Source organism: Myxocyprinus asiaticus, chromosome 42 (genome assembly GCF_019703515.2).
Source record: "Myxocyprinus asiaticus isolate MX2 ecotype Aquarium Trade chromosome 42, UBuf_Myxa_2, whole genome shotgun sequence".
Taxonomy (NCBI): domain Eukaryota; kingdom Metazoa; phylum Chordata; class Actinopteri; order Cypriniformes; family Catostomidae; genus Myxocyprinus; species Myxocyprinus asiaticus.
Genome location: NC_059385.1, coordinates 21,074,501 through 21,090,454, shown reverse-complemented (window position 1 = coordinate 21,090,454; position 15,954 = coordinate 21,074,501). Strand labels below are relative to the sequence as shown.

Below are 15,954 nucleotides of genomic sequence, written 5' to 3'. Positions count from 1 at the left end.
TTAAACTATATCAAGGTAATTACTGGCAGGCAGTACCCCACAGATGTTTCTTCAGGAAAATGCCTTGGTCTAAAACCAAAAGCAATGTTTAATGGAGGCCTTGTTTTAAAGGAATAGTTCACCCAAAAATTAAAAATCTGTCATCATATACTCACTCATGTTGAGAAAGACAGTTTACTTGATATTTGCCAGCAAAGCTTCAGCTACATAAATTTGTACATCTTGCAGCCTTCAACTGATGATCATGAATTGTGATTGTTGTGATATATCATAGTTGAAAAGTGTATGTTAAATTTGGTCAAAAATGACAAAACAGCCATTTATCATCTAATGTTTTGGCTTTGATAGTTAATTTGCTCCCCTCAAATTTCAACATCTGAAAATCAAAAACAGGAGGGTACAGTCAAACTGCCTTTCATCAGGTGAGCTGGGAGGGAAAAATGTTCACATTTCTCTCTCTATCCAAAACAAATCTCCACTCTGTCTATACAAGATAAACTCTTTTTCTGCTTACGTACAGCATATGCAGTGGCAGATATGTCTCTAATCCAATCTCAATTCTAAGTAATTTAGCAGTGATCTAACTGCATGTGGCTTGTTACGAAGCTGCGCTGCTTGGCAGGTCACAACTGCTACTTGTGTCTTGCAATTTCATGCTGTTATAATTGTATAAAACAAAGACAAAGTCTTTAAAGGAATATTCCAGGTTCAATATAAGTTAAGCTCAATAGACAGTATTTGTGGCATAATACTGATTATCACAAAAATGTACTTTGACTTGCCCCTCCTTTGTAAAAAAAAAAAATTTAAAAAAATAAAATGAGGGGCAAGAATTAATACTTAAGTATTATTTTTTGGGATTTGTACTTTACTCGAGTGCAATTTAAACAGAATATTGTACTTTTACTTAATTACATTTCTAAGGAAAGAATTGTTCTTTTTACTTCTTACAATTATATTTAAACTTGAAAAGTACTCACTACATTTTTGCTGATCATTTTCTTTGATCTTCCTCGACTGAATCTGCCTTTTCACGGCATCCGACAAAGATGACAGACCAGAGTTCAGTAATTTTCAAATGGAGTGTCACACGGTCTGCTGTGTGGAGTTCTGACCATCTGCACAGGCTAAATTTCAGATCTGATTTGAGCCTCGGATACGCTGAAATATTTGTGCGACTAGACCAAATGTGACCGCCTGACTGAATGAGATGTATTCATTCAAAACTATGAGCAAGAAGTGAGAAACACTGACAGTTTTTGTTCAAAACTTTATTATAAATGCCAGCTACTTCTACAGATTGGACAGTTATGAAGTCAAAAATGATCAGACACATTGCAAATATATATAATTTATAAACAAAAGGTTTTGTAATTAAATGTGTACATGTTATTTATTTCTACACTTGCCTTCATATTTAAATCATATATATGAATTTCTACTCCCTATTTGCTGAATTATTATTTTTGTTGTTGGGCAACTATTAATTATAATAATAACTATAATATAATAACCAGCGATGATAATGGTGAAAATAATAATTTTAATAATAATTATTTATCCATCTGCTCAACAGCAAGGTTTGGCAGCAAACCTCAGAAAACAATTCACAAAACCAACAACATTACTAACATTTTTCAAAGCTTATTTAGAAATTTTTTGATCTTTCTCTTTGGTCTATGGCTGGGTGCTCTGACATTGCAATTCGTTATTGCTTTCTCCCGTGCAATGAACATTGTGTGACTGTGGCAATGTTGTTGCAAAATTAAATGATGTGGTTCATTACATGTCTCAGGGCAGTTCCGAAGTGAAATGTCCACTGTGTGGCACTAAGAGCGAGTGAAGTGTTCTCTTGAACAGATGATGTTTTAAAGGTTAATGTTTTATCGAGATTTAAATCAACAAAACCAACCTCCCTATCATATTTTTCTAAATCAACAGCTACTGCAAATATGTGCATTTATTATGGTTTTACTAAAAAGGCTAACACCCGACTGCTGTGGTGAATATACTGAAACATAAAATGTATAATACATAACCCCAATTCTGAAAAACAAAAATAAGTGATTTGTAAATTATATTCACCCTTTGCTATATTGAAAGCACTAAAACTACACATTATATGATGTTTTACCTTGTGAATTATTTTATTTATTTATTTTTTTTTATTGTTTTTTTTTTAAAGTACAGTCATTTCAAATCAGATGATTGTAACACACTCCAAAAAAGTTGAGACGGGCAATTTAAGAATAATAACAATTTGACGAGTTAAAATAACAAGGCAATGTGAAACAGGAGATGTTAAACAGGTGAGGCAATCGTGTCATAGTATATAAGGAGCCTCCAAAAAACAGCCTAGTCCTTCAAGAGCAAGGATCAAACGAGACTTGCCAACAAATGCTTCAGCAAATAATCCAGCATTATGAGAACAATGTTCCCCAAAGACAAATTGGAAGGATTGGGCATTTCACCCTCTACAGTGCAAAATATAGTTGAATCTGGTCAAATCTCGGTGCGTAAATGGCAAGAAGAAAACCACTTCACTGATCCCTCAGACATCACTGTCTTAATAATCATCATTCATCTGTAATGGATATCATGAACATGGGCTTGGGATAACATAAGTGAACCTTTGTTAGTCAACACCACTCGCCACTGCATCCACAGATGCAAGTTAAGACTTTACTATGTAAAGCAGAAGCCCTACATCAACACTGTCCAGAAGCGCTGCCGACTTCTCAGGGCTCAGTCTCATCTTAGATGGAAAGTAGAACAGTGGAACCGTATTTTTTGGTCCGATGAGTCCACATTTCAAATAGTTTTCGAAAAACACAGCCGTTGTGTTCTCCGGACCAAAGAGGAAAAGGACCATCCAAGCTGTTATCAGCGTTAGGTCCAAAAGTCAGTGTCTATATGGGCCATCGGTGTGTCAGTACCCATGGCATGGGTAACTTGCACATCTGTGAGGGCACCATAAATGCAGACAGAAATGTACAAATTTTGGAGCAGCATATTGTATACTGCCATCCAGCACCGTCTTTTCCAGGGACGTCCCTGAATTTCAGCAGGACAACTTCAAACCACATACTGGCTGAATAAGCAGAGAGTGCAGGTGCTAGATTGGCCTGCCTTCAGTTCTGACCATCTCCAACTGAGAATGTGTGGTGCATTTTGAAGCGCACAATATGGCAATGAAGTCCCCATACAACTGTGCAGCTGAAGACCTGCATAATGGATAAACGGGGGGAAATTCCACTTTTTAAACTTAAAAAAACTTGTGTCTTCAATGCCTAAATGCTGAATAAGTGTTATTAGTAGAAATGGTGATGTTTCACAGTGGTAAACACTCGACTGTCCCAACTTTTTTGGAGTGTGTTGCAATCATCTAATTTGAAATTACTGTACATTTAAAAAACAATGAAATTCACAAGGTAAAACATCATATAATGTTTAATTGTAGTGCTTTTAATATAGCAAAGGGTGAATATAATTTACAAATCACTCCTTTTTGTTTTTATTAGCATTTTTCATACTGTCCCAACTTTTTCGAAATCGGGGTTGTTAGTAGGTATTAATCCAGCATCAAAATGTCAGGATATATAAAAAACAATGTTTATGAAAGCGGAAATTACACAGTGGTTAACATTGAGCGGGACTGTACAGTTATGACTGAATAGCATGTACTTGCAGCATAATGCAAAACAGTTTTTTACTTGGATTGGTTAAATGGTGATATAAATGTTTAGAAAAAGCAACTATAGGGAATATGAAATAAAGCATCCATTTTTACCCTCATTCAGAATGTTTTCAGATATTTATTGGGCAAAAAACTCTTTAAAGCAAACTAGAATTTTGTTTTGTTGTTTGCTCTGTCTCAGTTTTGGAGTTTGGCTGGAAATGAACATGAAAATAAATTTTACTTTCTTAATGCATATTTCTGGCCTTATTGTGAATGATTCATCACTGTGCGTTATTAAAAAACAAAAAACAAATATCAAACTTAGTATCAAAATCTTTAATCAAAATGTAAAAAAGCTCCACCTCTGAAACAACCTTTCTTTTTCTGCTGATGTCATGAATCCCTCTAACTTTTCAAGCCCTCCTCTCCAACCACCTGCCTCTATTCTGGCCACTTTTCATGATCCGATCAATTCCTGATGGATAAAGTTCCACCCTACAATTTTACTCGTAGAGTATCCAGTTTTTGTCAGATTATGGAAGTAAAATGAGTTATAAACAGTGTTTCACATGCTGTACTGTAACGCAAATTATAATATAATGCTATATTGATGAATTAACAAATCAGTAAAAATCAAATCCAAATTGTTAAATCACTTGCTTCACAACACTGACTCAAACGCTAGACATTTATGGCTTTTGATTTTCTTAAGGGTCTTCCTAAATTCTTTGCTAGATTTCTCCCACTTGTGAATGCCAGTCAAAATGTACTGTTTCCCCACCCAACGACCCATAATTAAATAGTTGCTCCCAGTGTTCTCCAGTTGTTGGCAAGGACAGTCTGCTCCATTTTTCAGGTAGAGAACAAGCTTCTTTAGGTCCTGCCTTTTCAGAGTTCCAAGCTTCACTGGCTTCCTCCTGTCCTGCAGAATGATTTTTCGGTCCAAGTTCTCTTTTTTGACCTCCTTAATCTTTGTCTTGATTGCTGCAAAAGAAAAAGATGAAGATTTAGATTTTTCATGTACTCACTTTTTCACACAATTTAAAGCTGAAGTGTGTCATTTCTGTGCATCTAGCATCACCAAACGGAATTACAAAAACAATTATTGTTTTCAAACAGGTTTCTCAAAAAGTCCACCCATCTGCCTTTGGTCGTACAAAACAGATAGTACTGCCCCAAATTTATGCCATTGGTTTAGCCAGTTTTGTTGTGTCTGACTGGTTGGGATGCTCAAACAAACAGAGAAGTCTTTTGATAGTACAACAAATCCACAGTGGTTACAATTTTCTAGAAAATCCACCTACAAATGGCTTAATTAAAGTTGTCTCTGCATATTAAACTGGAAACTGAATGCATGTCTAAATTTGAGCCAAGTCTAAAACACTTTTGTAAGTTTCAACCTTTAATTTGAATTTTTCAAAATACTTGCATTCTGGGGAGACAATTTTTTCCTTAAGGTCATTGTTGTATTTCTTTGCCAAGGAGATGCTGAATGCTTGGCTGTTTCTGATAATCTGTTTTCACATTTGAGGCCAAGAATTCACTTTAGTTTATGTCTTTCAGATGCTATTCTGTGCTAATTGTGCTAAGAAGAGTGGTGCAATGTGTTGCACTTCAGTATCGTCCAGGGTGTTTGAGGATACGATTCATGCAAATGGCTCAAATTCTAAATCCCCTGAAGATTAACATAGAGATCATTCAAATCTTCACCACATTCCTCTATTATTAATAAGCAGAATTAAGAGGGTCTTGTTACTGAACCCTTAGGCACTCCTCATAACACTGGCTATTTAAAGTTTGTGACGGAATGTGAGGGTTTTCAAACTTGTTATTCCAAAAAATTATCAACAACATCCAGATTGTGATAAACCATTTTTAGTATGGCAGCTCATACAACAACAAAAAAGAACATATGGCTGTTACTACACATAATCACACAATATCAGAAGTACTTTTAAAGTACTAGATCTTAAACTCCAGGATATCATTCCCTGGAGCTTCATTTTGATATAATGACTATCAACTGTTATATACTATCATCACCATCATGATCTGTTATGATGTGAAAACCATACACTGGTGTGATGGATGGGAATGGTCAAAGAAGAAAGCTATTAAGGTCAAGCAATACATAAGCATACAACTGCATTTCAACACAATTGACAGCAATGAAATTACATCGTTTTCTGATTATATTTGTGCTAATGTTATTCATGGGCTACATTTATATCTTCAACGTAAAATATAAACATTTAAATGACTATCAAGCGTTTAGTTTCTTGCTGAAAATGATTCTTGCTGAAAATTTAAACATAAGCACAAGTCTTAAGTGTAGGGGACACATAGCTTGAGACCAGAGATGTTCACTAACGTCTCTAAAGTCTTTGACACAGAATACAAGTCAAGTTTCAAGTCTTTTGTCATGAGTTCATGTCAATTCTCAAGACTTTGAAGGCCAAGTCTAAGTCTCAAGTTTTAGTATTTTGTCACAAATCCAAGTCAAGTTTTAAATCTCTTTTGGTAACACTTTTTTCATATGATACAGATTAGTTTTATAAACTCTGTTGCAGGACAATTCATTTCAGATTTCTTATAATTTTTTGAAATTATAAGAAAGAAAATGTTTGCACAGTTTCATAAGGAGAAAAAAGCAACAGAGAGTGCATGAGAGACTCTCTTGTATCTAAACAGTGTTGCAATATTAAGAGAAATTGTTTCTCCTTGTAGACATAAAGTGTCCAATATGGAGTCTCAAGTCAACTGCTATGAGTCTAAGTCAGTTCTCAAGAAAATGTTCTGCAACTTGAGTGTAAATCAAGTCCCAGTGAGTCCCAGACTCAGGTTTCCATCTCTGCTTAGTAGTCATTGCGTAATGACTAGAAAAAAGCTTTTGTTGGGTTGCTGCTTGATAGCCCGCCATAAAATAAAAGGTCCCATGAAATTCTTGCCACCGGCAAGCTTCCTGTGTTTGACAACATCTCAGACCCTGAAAAAGAAAACGTGCTGTATTCCAACCACAACACATGTTTTTGAGACTGCAGTTGCAATGGAGAAGTAGCTCTGCTTTTTGTAAATGCAAAACATTTCCATTTGCGGTTGAATTCCAATAATTCACTGTCATGGATAAACAAACCAAATCTAGACATGAAATATACAAGCGTAAATACCTTTGAGGTTGTGTTAAAAAAACAAAAAAACAATGGGAATGGAGCAACAAAAAGCACCATTCCAATAGTGGCCACACAATACTCAGTGTTTGTCAGTTCTGTCTGTGCACACACATGTTGTTATGTTTAAGCACCACTGTCAGTCCCAAGCACCATTCTTATTATCTCAAGAGGGAAATATATGAATGGAGTGCTAATTCAGATGTAATATTAGACACATATAATATGCTTTTTCAGGCAGAAATATTATAGGAAACAAATGTGTGGACTAAAACCCTGAAAGAGAGTGTAAGCACAATGATGGGAATCAGCCGATCAGATTTTGATCTCCTAAAGTCATAAAGGTCCAGCCAATGATTGAATCGTTTTGAAAATCACTTGCATTAGCCGTATGCTGAAAAGAGTTTGGAAAAAGAAATTATTTCCAGATCTATAAGTACATTATAACCTTCTATTTATTTATAGAAATTCACAGTTTTTAAGACTCCCATAGCAGTCTATTCTAAGAACACACTTTTTATGTTTTAGTGTAATTAAAGGACAATACATAGTTCCAAACCCAAACAGTCTTTGACTTTGAAGATTTTTTCAACAGTAAGGCCTCACTGATAAGCTTGTTGATACTGTGGTCTTGGTGAAAATAGTACAGCCACATCCACTCTCTCATAATTAAAAACTATCAGTTGTTTCTCTTTTGTTGGTGAAAACATAACATTTTACGTACATTGTGTTTTTACTGCATGAGACATAAAAATAATGTCTTAATTAGCAACTTGGATAGATGATCTTACAGATAATTTATATTAATCTTATATTTCGTTTTTTATTTACCAATCTTTTTAAATAAGTAAGCTACTATTTTGTTGGTACCTGAATTAAAGGTTGTACAATATTGTTTTGGGTGGAGAAAGTTCATTCCAGTTTGTTGGCACAAATACAATGATATCATGATATCTGATAATCAACTTTACCGAATTCACTGGCACACATGTGTTCCAGAATAACATCTGTATCCATCTCATTGTCACATGGCGGACACACAGGAGAGGGACCTGAGGTAAGAGAGTAAAGATTAAATCTAAATATCCTGACATGCATATTCAGTAATGTTAATTTACTGACCTAAATTGTAAACAGAGAGACAAACTGAAGCAATCTTAAGATTATTAAATGATCTCCTTCACCAACAAAAACATATATATATATATATAATAGCTAACATTACAAGGTTAGAATTATAATGTATTAATATGCATTTAACTCCCTGAAAGCCATGAATGTTATGTCATAATAATGTTATATTATTAATATTATTATTCATTATTTTTTAATAAAACATTGTATATGGCTATTCTAGGAGCAACACACTATTATACCAATTAAGTGTTTGAATAAAGAATTGCAAATCTTTTCCAGTCACATCAGACACCTTATGTAAAAAAATAAAATAAAATAAAATAATAATAATAATTTTGTACCTGATTTATCAGAAAGATCCAAATAAACATATAAATAAATTGATCAACTGATCAATTATCCCAAAAAAAATAAAAAATAAAAAAGAAGAAGTAAGCTTTAAACTTTTTACACACCTGCGGAATTGGCCGTGTCATTGCTGTTGGTGTTGTTCATGGAAATGCAAACATCGTCCTGGGGAAACTTGTCACAGGTGAGCATTTCAGGCCAAGGGAACCCAAACGCCTCCATAATAGGGGTGCAACTGTCCCGCACAGCCTCGCACAGCCTGCGGCACGGATAGATGAGTGTCTCAAGGCACACGGGGGCGAAGAGCGAGCAGAGGAACACTTGTGTGCCGGGGTGACAGGCTTTGTGCACCAGAGGAACCCAGCTGCCCGCTTGCTGCTTCACCTCCGCTATGGTTTCATGCTCCAGCAAATTGGGAAGCAACATTTGGTGGTAGCCCACATTAAAACACAACCTCAGGTCCTCGGGAATGTCCATGCATTGCGGACCTTTGCCGTAACTGTGCACCTCTGTGTCCGATTTCCAGATGTACTCATCCTCAGAAGCCCTGAGCGAAGGGAAGAAAAACAGCCAGATGAAGATCCACAGGATGGGGAGAAGGTTCTTCATGGCACGCGGAGAAATGATCATGTATCGGTAACAGTTATATCCACCTGTTGAGACTTTCAAAAATATGCTTTCCGAAAATCTCCACGGATGTCTTTGTGTCAATGCGGCACTAACTTGGTCTCTTTGTTGTGCTGTCCTGGAATGTGAGGATCGTGCGCTGTTGTTTGGTGGCGCGGCGCGAGAGTAATGAACGCACTTGAAAGGTGAAACAGCCAATAGTAATGCAACCGCGAGCGCAGTTTGGCATAGCATACTCAGAAAAGATTGCCCAATATGCTTGGACATTGTTTTCTTCTGCAAGGGGAAGCAAAACGGATATACAGTATTAACCCCTTATAATGATTCATAGATTGAAGTTCATAGAAAATATTGTAGAGAAAATAGAGATGTGCGTGTGTTTAGTGTCCAGGAGGACACAATGTAGAAATTGTTTTACGTTTGTAAATATAGCATACGTGTTATCTATATTACTGGCAATGCACTATCATTATGGACGCATAGATTTTTCAATGGTCAGCAAACACTTTCTTCATGGAAAGAATGGCAAGATTTCTGACCATAAAAATACATTTATATGAATACACAATTTTTTGCTCTGCACACTATAAATGAAATTCAGTGATTTTCTACACTTAAAAGACTCTTCTTAAAAGACTATATTGTGTTCGGTACACCCATTTACTAATTATATTCCCATAATCCCTATAAAGATAAAACACTTAAAGGTGTTTCACCCAAAAATGAAAATTCTCTCATCATTTACTCACCATCATGCCATCCCAGTGTTGTGATTTTTTTTCTTCCTCTGCAGAACACAGCAATGATTTATAGTCGAATATCTGTGCTCTGTTGCTCCTTACAATGCAGGTAAAATGGTGACCAAAACTTTGAAACTCCAGAAAGTACATAAAAGGCAGCATAAAATTGGTTTAATCCATGTCTTCTGAAGCAATCCAGTTGGTTTTAGATGAGAACAAACCAAAATGTAACTCCTTTTTCACTGAACATCTTGCCAATGCTGTCTCTTGGTAAAGTTGGCATGATCATGGTTTCAAGCTCGATTACACTTCCTAGTGCTTGATACATGCGCAGAGCACTATATGGAGTGTAATCGAGCTTGAAATCATGATCGCCAAGGAGATTGCTCTCAAGATGTACAGTGAAAAAGGAGTTATATTTTAGTCTGTTCTCACCCAAAACCAATTGGATCATTTCACAAGATATGGATTAAACCACTGGAGTCAAATGAATTACTTTTATGCTGCCTTTATGTACTTTTTCGAGTTTCAAAGTTTTGGTCATCATTCACTTGCATTGTTTGGACTAAAAGAGCTGAGAAATTCTTCTAAAAATCTTCATTTGTGTTCAGCAGAAGAGAGAAAGTCATACACATCTGGGATGGCATGAGGGTTAGTAAATGAAGCTAAAAATCAATCATTTATTCATTTCCAACATGTATAATTTTGATTTGCTTAATGGAATTCAGTTTTACAATTTCATCAACCTACCTGTTATGTGTAATATGGGCAATATAATGTTAGCGAGCATAAATATGTTGTTCGGAAGCTACACTATAAAGCCTTAAAAATTGAATTAAATTGTTTACAAAAAATGTAGGCAACACTACAAAATGACACCGCATTTACAAGGCGGTATAGGGAATACTACTGCATACTCGATGTATCAGATTTACGACTAGAGTCTTGAGTTTGTGGTGCACAAATGACACAAAGAATCAGAACAACAGCAAATCAGCACAAACACCAGAGCTTGCCAAACCAAAATTAAATCTGCACACCCAATACCAGCTTCCTAAATAAAACCCCTCATATACAGACAGTTTAAGTGTAAAACATAGAACAGAAAGAGGCCATAGTAAAATAAACTTTAACTGCCAAAGATGGAATATGTGCGTGTTTGCATTTCACAAAACATTGTTGATTAGATGTACTGTAAAACAATAGACGTTGTTGACCTACAGTATATTGCTTCAAAAAAAAAAGAAAAAAAAAAGAAAAAGATGACTACATAACTATCATGATAAACTACAGAATAAAAAAAAACAAAACTTTTTTTAGATTTCAATTTTAAACATTTACAACAGGGTGAAATATATAAATGTTATCGTGGCAGTTCTGCATTGTGCACAATAGTGACGGACTGATTCAGACTGTGGCAATGTTGGCAAGTTCCTGGCTTGACTCGGATATTTTGGATATAGGCTCAGGAACTGGATCTCTTTCCAGCCTGTCTCATTTAAATTCTGCCTTAAACCATAAAACTGTTCCTCACAGCTGCATCTGTTGAAAAGGCTATGGGGTTCATAAGCTCTTGTACAACATACTGTACTAATAAAATGTAAGTGAAAATGACTGTGTCAGTGGTTGCATGTGTAAAATGTCTAATCCGATTCTATTAAAGTTCTGCAGCCTGATTTATAGCAGTGTTTGTCAAGTTGGTCAAAGCAAGCCGGATGGCTCCTCTGCACATTTCTTCAGAATTTATGCAGAAGTATCTGCGATTTTTGGCTTGGTTTTGGGACTGGGATGAAAATACTTGTAAGATGCCCTGTGTTGCATGTTGCTGGTTTTTAAACTGATTTGAGAGGGGCTTATCTTACCCAAAGCTTAACCTTAACTATTATAAAGGAACCCATAAGGTTTATTCCCGGTCAGCATGGGTATGTCCTCCTCAGAGCTGCAGCTGTGTAATAGCTTTCACACACTGTCACTTTATCAATAGGAAAACAGAGCAAGATTGTTTCACAATGTTAGAATTTAAGTGACGTGACATTTGAATGAAAACAGATGTTGTCATGTCACCAACAATCATGGGACGCCAGTCTACAGTTATAGTGACCTAAGATGTTTTCATTAGGCCTACATCAAAATATAATTGTCATTGTCATCCATTATTAAAAAAAAAAAAAAAAAAACAAAAAACAGCTTAAACCAGACTACACATTTCCCAAAAGCACTGCAAGCTTAAGTTCATCGTTGAGACCATTGGTGCCAATGGATTCTATGATCTACTTAGCTTACGATGCTTTTGGGAAATGCAGCCCTGGTTTGCTGGTGTTAGCTGGTTTAAGCCGGTTTAGCTGGTTGACCAGCTGACCTCCTCAGCCGATCAGCTGAGAAGTTCCCAAAACCCCTCAAAAACTGGCTAGATGGGAGACCAGCTAAGACCTGCAAACCATTTTAGCCTGGTTTAAGCTGCTTTTTTTTTTCATGCAGTGCAGAATGGGTTTACTCTCTACACACAATTGAAAAATTGAGAGGACATCTTTGGAGGTAGCAGACCCTGTATACCTCCAGTGAGACCACCTGTTGTTAGAATCTTTGAGATTCCATGTATAAATGAGAGTCATTCAAAGATTTATGAATGTCTGCACTCATGACTTGGCTGCAATCTGATATTTCCCCTCTTTTAGAGACAGCATTCATGTTAGGTAGACATTTTCAATATTCCCTTGACAGTGCATTGGTGAAATATAGTTTCAGTTGCAGAACTTGCAGAACACTGGGTTTGGGGGGGGGGGGGGGGGGGGGGGGTTAATAAGAGTTTCCCTTATTAATTTGATGCATGTAATGTGAAGTATGATTGAACGTTGATGAATGTTCATGATATCATAAAGACCATAAATAAATGGGAAAAAATATGAGTAGGCCTATACTTCATCCAGTCATATTAATATATACACATACAGTATTACAGCGTTTATTAGATATACATGTACTGTGTCATTGTTGTAAACATATCCATCTGTTGGATGATTAGTACACTGCCTATCAATAATAACACTTCATTTTTCCATCCCGATGTCTGTAACATTAACAAAAGACATCAGTTTCCACACGTCACCATTGTGAAATTACAAACAGATTTTTAACTAAGTAGTGTTGAACCAGCTTGCACTGAAATGCGATCAAAACTGCATTTCTGCAACAATAGTGGCACATGAATGAATAAAAAGATAAGGTTTAATGATTTGAAACAAACTGTTTTACAGAGTTTTACTTGAATGATTCTGGTCCTGATTAAATGAGTTCCCTTATTTGAAAGTTGTAGAAGTGCCAAAGTTTGGTAGATCATAAAGACCATGTGTGGATGGAACAATGTTTTAAACAAAGGTTCTTGCCTGCTACAATAAACTGCATATAAGTTCAATTACAATAAACCCGATACAGATATTCTGATATAGCTACAAAAATAAGGCCCCTTCAATAAAATGTTCTTTGAATGCTTATAACATTAGTGTACAACTTCTCATAACATGCTACAGTATGTCTTGCAAATTACTTACATTTTTAATGTGAATATTTTAACTGCAATATGCCATAAAAGTTAGCCAAATTCATAGTTCTACATTGGCACAAGCATGCTATTGTCAAGAGAAATTAAAACTGGTAGGCTACACCCATAAGCAAATGTTCTATGAACTACCTCATCTACTTTAACACATTTCTATTCATTTCTATTGATGAATTGTCTAATGTGATCTGGCAAACAGTTTTACACATCTCACTGACTGACAAGGTATGTTAAAATACACATAGGCCTGAAAGCATATTTTATAGAACTTGGATGTTCCAATGCTGTCTAAAAGGATTTGAGTGATGGTGAAAACTCAGTGTTAGAGCCTTTTATATGTCATGATAAATGGCCTATAGGTGTCCCATGGGAAACACTGTGGAATAAATGACCCCAGTGATTAATCATTTATCATATAAGGTTGACTAACCATTGGTTACTCCTTGCATTCTCATCATAAAAATGCCTCTCTGATGTATGTCACCCTGTACAAGCCAACCAAGTAAGTTCAGAGTGTGATTTTAAAATATGGAAAAGGAGAGAGGACTGTTTGAGGAATTAACCTATTTTCCAGCATGGCCCAAAGTTAGCACAGTTCACTTTGCAACGCAACGGTACACCTTACTATTACATTTCAATCCATTCATATAGTAAATCTGAGGAGTATCACAAATGAATAAAAAACTGTTTCATTCTGTTTGCTTTCAGTACTTGGTGGCACTAAATCTGGACCATAGGGCTGCTCCCTTTTCCCAGGACTTGGAAACATACCATTCCGTGTCGCCATCAGTGCCCCTGTTTCTGAAATGTTGTAACAATATTGTCTTAGTGCTGGTAAACAGAGACATTACTATACAAAGTATGTAGTGAGATCATGTCTGTTTCAAATTCGTCCATGCTCTCATTACTTTTAAATTTAAATTACATGCAGCACGTAATTAAAATCCATCTGTGCTCTGCAGAAACAAAATTATTTGCATTAATAACGCATTTGCCACGTAATTGACACTGTTACACCGTTTCCTTTTCTTTTTTATTTGTTAAGAAGATATTATATGACACATAATTATCTTCTTTTTGCCTCCATTTGATTGAATGTACCACAGAGACATTCTTAATTATTATAGTATAAAAGTGTTTCAGCATAATTTTCACACTGTAATGACAGTGCAACCAAATCATCATAGTTTTTTTTTTTTTTTAAACAAATGCTGTGTCTTCCCCCTGCATTTAACTTGATGCTTGTAGGAACCTTCATACAGAACCAAAAAATATGTTTTGAACGTCCATTTGACCTAAATGCACACATCCATTGTATCTCTATTGGAACAGTGCTAACTCCATTCCTAGCAAGAACATGAACACCATCCCTAACCTAACTCTAACCAATGAAAACACTCTCTGTGAGAGACTGGATCTCTTCCAACACCACATTCTGACTCATTGGGATTCCTGGAAAGAGCTATAAACCGGGTCAAAACATGAAGATTTTTTAGAAGCAGCTGTGCAAGAGGAAATGCTTTTTAATGATCAAAGCAATAATCCTAGATTATTTGCTGTAGCCATATTTGATGTCCTATAACGACATCATAATCACACTTATGACAGTTTTGCTTTAAGACATGATGACAGTCAATGATTCATACAAATCCTATGTTGAGGTCTACTGGAACTACCCTTTGGGCTGTTAATAGTAGTGTTGGGTTCGAGTCCACCTTAGTTGAGTCCGAGTCAAGTCCGAGTCTTTAAACAATCGAGTCCAAGTCCAAAAGAAACCGTAAACTCAACATCAATATTTTAAGCTTATTATAACCTTCACAACTAAGAAATAGAGTTTGTTAATATAAATGCAACAAAAACACCTCTGTTGCATTTCATATTCACACTATGATTAGTATCCTGCTGAACAGACTTCAAAGTGGTTTCAGAATGAAAGCATATGCTTTAGGTGTATGAAGACAAAACTGTCCTTCAACACACTTCTTATTGCTGTTGACTTTTTCAACTATTTGTTGCTTTTCCCCTCCACTCAAACATAGAGTAAAGAAAGTGAGAGCTGTGTTAGTCATTACAACCAGAGTTATTATTATTATGTTTTTTTTTCTACTTCATTTTCAATTTGTCCATTCAATTTGGTTTAGTTTGATCTAAAATTATGGGTGAAATACATGTAATGTAATTAATTAAATACATTTAATAAATGGTAATATTAAAACATTTAATAATGTCCATCAAATTAAATGGAAAATAAAAACAGAAAAGATCAGATACCATTAGAAATGTATTTTTATTCTACTACACTTCACACTTTTCAGTCCTCCTGCTGTGTCCAGGTGTAGCCTACTTCCCTAAAGTCAAGATCAAATTTTTTTATGACAAACTCTCCTTGAGCTGACATGTTGTTCTTTTCACCTTATATTTAGTATGGATAATAGGTGAATAGGGACTTCTCCCCTCACTTGTGTTCTTCATTGTATTTTCTGACTTATTTTTTGCCATTGAAACGCAAGTGCCAGCTTTACAGGTAACACACAGAGGTTGCGCTACATATATGTGATGGACTGAGCTGTGCAATTTCCATGGTCTATTTCATCCATCATATTAGTTTAAATGTCCCTAATATGTAGTAAATTAGATTTCAGTATAGTCAACATTTTTAGTCAGAAATGACTTTGTGTTGTAAGCATGAGTCTGATAAAA

The 15,954-nt window shown here is 35.6% G+C and overlaps 1 protein-coding gene across 1 annotated transcript; it reads right to left on the bottom strand.

Annotated features, from left to right (window-relative positions):
* Window positions 1-2,154: 2,154 nt before the first annotated feature.
* On the bottom strand, window positions 2,155-9,728 carry LOC127432717 (secreted frizzled-related protein 1-like). The gene is made up of 4 exons (XM_051684078.1): window positions 9,708-9,728; window positions 8,439-9,234; window positions 7,818-7,898; window positions 2,155-4,663 (listed from the first exon to the last, which is right to left on the bottom strand). Exons 1-4 carry the CDS (start codon window positions 9,711-9,713, stop codon window positions 4,341-4,343), a joined length of 1,206 nt encoding a protein of 401 aa, XP_051540038.1. The 5' UTR covers window positions 9,714-9,728; the 3' UTR covers window positions 2,155-4,340.
* Window positions 9,729-15,954: the final 6,226 nt, after the last annotated feature.